General features: G+C 46.8%; 1 protein-coding gene across 1 annotated transcript; it reads left to right on the plus strand.

Annotated features, from left to right (window-relative positions):
* Nucleotides 1-2,055: 2,055 nt before the first annotated feature.
* On the plus strand, nt 2,056-3,773 carry RFESD (Rieske (Fe-S) domain containing). Its single transcript, XM_010145183.1, has 4 exons — nt 2,056-2,133; nt 2,892-3,072; nt 3,163-3,197; nt 3,423-3,773. The coding sequence occupies exons 1-4, from the start codon at nt 2,056-2,058 to the stop codon at nt 3,771-3,773; spliced, it is 645 nt and encodes a 214-aa protein (XP_010143485.1).
* Nucleotides 3,774-3,993: the final 220 nt, after the last annotated feature.

Below are 3,993 nucleotides of genomic sequence, written 5' to 3' on the forward strand. Positions count from 1 at the left end.
CCCAGCATTCCTGTTCCTGTCACAAAAGGACCTGCTAAAAGGATTGTCCCCGTCTTTCATCTAAGTCCCCCTTAAGGTCTGAAGGGCTGCACTAAGGTGTCCCCGCAGCCTTCTCTGCTCCAGGCTGAACACCCCCAACTCTCTCCCCTGTCCTCCCAGCAGAGGGGTTCCACCCTCGGGTCACTGCTGTGGCCTCCTCTGGCCCCGCTCCAGCAGCTCTGTGTCTCTGCTGTGCTGAGGAGCCCAGAGCTGGACCCAGCCCTGTAGGGGGCTCTCCCCAGAGTGGGGCAGAGGGTCAGGATCCCCCCCCTCGAGCTGCTGCCCACGCTGCTGGGGCTGAGCCCAGCAGACGGGTGGCTTCTGGGCTGTAAGCATCCATTGGTGGCTCCTGTCCAGCTTTACCCCCCCAGCACCCCCAAGTCCTTCTCTGCAGGGCTGCTGTCCATGCCTCCATCCCCAGCCTGTGCTGATAGCGGGGGTTGCCCCAACCCAGGGGCAGGACCTGGTTCACAGGTGTGCTGTTTAAAGAAAAGGAGGAGAAAACAGGTCTTTGTTGGTCGGGTTCCAGCTGTGGAGGCAGTGTTGTCCAGGTGACACCAAGCCTGGGGCTGAGATGGAAGAGGAGAAGGACATGTTGTATGGAAACCACCTCAGATGTCTGTTGCCCTTAAGCTGGGTCCTCTCTCAAACTCAGAGAACTCCTCTAGGCAAGACACTGCTGGCTCCTTTGGGGCTCTCACTGCCTCCTGGGCTGCTCTAGGTTGAAACCAGTCATGTTCTTTTCATGCTTTTCCCGTACATGTCCATGTCATGGAAGCAACAGTGGCCTGCAGTAGGCCTGCAGTAAGAGGGTCCAGTTACAGGTCTTTCTTCACGAGGAGTCCTTAACTTTGCTCCTTTCCTAATGGAAGAAAGTGTTTTGCCACCATGGGTGTGACAGACTTTGTAGGACATTGACAAGCGTACACTGCCTCAAGGGCTTTCTTCTGGAGGATGCTAGTGCAGTTCTTAATCTGCAGTTGGTTGTAGATAGGCAAGTGTTGACTGTAACATGATGCTGTTGGCCATTGTGTGCTTATGCCAGCTGCATCACATAGGGTCCACAACATGCTGACTGTCTGGGCTGGATTTCAGGCTGGGGTGTCTGGATGATTTATATGTACAAAACCCAGGCTGACTGTGGAAATGTCATCACTACAGGAGCTGGAGGTTTGATGCCAAGCATCATTTCAGTACTGGCTTGGACATACATACATACATGTGTGTTGATGCTTGTAGACATGTGTGTGTCTGTGTTTCAACATGTGTACGTCTAGAGGTAGACAGTGTTTTAGAGGTGTCTTCCTGAGGGTGTTTCTACCTACATGCCTTCTGCATTTTAAGATTTTGGGGCACTTTGGGAAGTTTATAGGCGGAGTCAGCCAAAAGGTGGTAATAAAACATTGGGGGTTTCCTACTCCAGTTCTTCTGGTTAGTTAGCTACACTCTTATTTTCTGAGAAAATAGGCATGATGCCTTATTGGATGGTCTGTGAGACTGACAGTGACGTTTCCCTTTCTAGGTAAGACTGGGTGGAAGTTCCTGTAAACTGGAAAGCAGAGTTGGTCCTTGTGGTTGGTCATGTGCAAATCAGATAATGACTGGGAGTGGAAATGCTGCAGCATTACTTACACCACTCCTTGCAGTGCCATGGTTAGTTAGGAAACACGCAGTTGCTGATCCCAGATAAACACATATCGTAACACATGGCTCCAAGCAAGGTTTTGGTTCAGCATGTCCCACTTGGAGGAGATGGTGGTGGCATGGGCTCATGGGCGGCAGGAGGAACCTGGAGCTCTTTCTCCTGTTATCAAGCCAGCCCCAGCGTGTCTCTGCTCCTTATCAACCCTGGCAGAGCTGGCTCTGGCCATGCCAAACCTCCATACACCCTGCCTCTGGAGCTATAGGGGCCGGCCCTGCTGCGGTTGTCTGCACATAAAGTGGGGCTGTGACGTGCTCCCTTCCATACTTGTGAGCAAGGCAGGGCGGAGGTGACAGGCACCGTGAGGAGAGGCCATGCTGGACCTTATTATTCTCAGCCTCCATTTCTTCATCTGCTTCCTCCTCTCCATCGTGATCTGGCGAGGACCAAAGGTACGGTGTGGCTCTGCGTGGCTCTGCACCCCACAGCCCACAGTTCCCTTGTGCTCTCAGTGCATACAAAGACCTTCTTCAGCCTTATGTTCTGGGAATCAGGTAGGGTTGTACTGGGAATTTGGAGGGAACTGGGACACAGTAGCTAATTGTAAGTGAATTTAATAGGAAGGCAGGTTTTGTGGCAAAACTACTTATGTCCTCTGCTGGCAGAGGGAGAGGTTGTTAGGCATTTGAAATACGTAAGAGGAGGAAGAGAAAGGCAGACAATTTGCTAAAAAACCCCAGGTTAAATACAACGTCTCAATAAACATTTTCTTTCCCTTTTGCAGGTGAAATTTTTTATCAACGTACATTGGTTTGTATTTCTAGCCATGGTATTATTTAAGGGGTATTGGATTTATGTGTAAATGCTGCCTCTTACATAGCTGAAATGTAGAGTATTTTACATGTAACATCCTTGTGTTAGTTTGCATACAGCATTTGAGGGCAGGTGGTGATTAAAGTGCAGAGTATACTAATAGTGATTGAGAATTTATCTGGCCTCAGATATCAGGTTTGCAACAGCTGGTTTTCCTTGGTTGGCAAAACATTATCACCAAACCCCAGACGGTCTGTTCTGAAACTGCTGCTGCTTCCCTCTCACGTAGGGAATGGGTTGGGGTTTACTCTGGGACCGAGACGTCCATTCCACGCATAGAAATCCAAACATGAGTTGCTTTTTAAGTGGCTTTTTGAATTATTTTATCTGTTTTAAGGATGTGGGTTTGCTCAGCTCCAGCACAGGAGCGGTTGAAATGGGGCCAGATGGTCTTATATTAATTGGGAAAGAAGATGACATAAAGAAGTCTGGAAGAGTCACAGCCAAAGTCGATGGCAGAGAAGTTGTTGTTTTCTACCATGAAGGGAAATTTCATGCTCTGGACTCTCGCTGCTACCGTAAGATATTTAGACATATACTCTCAATGTTGAAATAATTAAGCATAAAATCTGCTGCATAAATTAATACCGTGTTCTGCCATGTTTCAGATGAAGGAGGCCCTCTATGCCTTGGAGAAATAGAGGTACGTAAGCAAAATAAAAATAATGTAGTGGCCCAGAGTCATGTGAAAATTCTAATGCGGGTTTTTTAATACTTTTATCTGAGCATAATGTTGACAGAAATGGTTATATATGTAAAAGAGCACACAGCTGTACAGCCAAGTCACCAAACATGTCTTTTGTCCTAGAGATTATTCTCCAAGAAGACTCAGAAGCCGATGACATGCTATTCTTTCTTCTTCTTGCAGGACATCGATGGTCAAGCCTGTATTGTTTGTCCTTGGCATAAGTATAGAATTACTTTGGAAACAGGAGAGGGATTATATGAAGGAATAAACCCTTTGGAGCCATCACCAATGCCAAAGTGGCAATCAAAAGGAGTCAAACAAAGGATTCATAAAATCACAATAGACAATGGAAATGTTTATGTGAGTCCTCCAAATTTGTCTGTAAGATTTGACTCCGATTATTTTGTTGAGAAGTACAAAAATAGTGGTGATTTAGCTATGGAAAAACAAAGCAACTCACCAGCAGCAGAGCAAGTCGTGGACAGAAAGCAGGATCCAGGTGAATCCCCCAGCGAAGAACCACTCTCATGATACAAAAGTACCCTGTGGGCGTAAGGATTGTCTCCAGATTAAATTTCAGTGTTAATGTTACATTAAAGCACTGAAACATGCAGAACTGAGTAAGATAAGAAGCTCTGCATTGTCAGAAATGTGACTAATGTTGTGACAATATTTTTCTTTTTTTTTTTCACTTGCATTTCAAAAAGACCTATTTACAGCAGAGTGCTTCAGAATATCCAGTAATTTAGAA

This window comes from Buceros rhinoceros, unplaced genomic scaffold (assembly GCF_000710305.1).
Source record: "Buceros rhinoceros silvestris isolate BGI_N320 unplaced genomic scaffold, ASM71030v1 scaffold35731, whole genome shotgun sequence".
NCBI classification, from domain to species: domain Eukaryota; kingdom Metazoa; phylum Chordata; class Aves; order Bucerotiformes; family Bucerotidae; genus Buceros; species Buceros rhinoceros.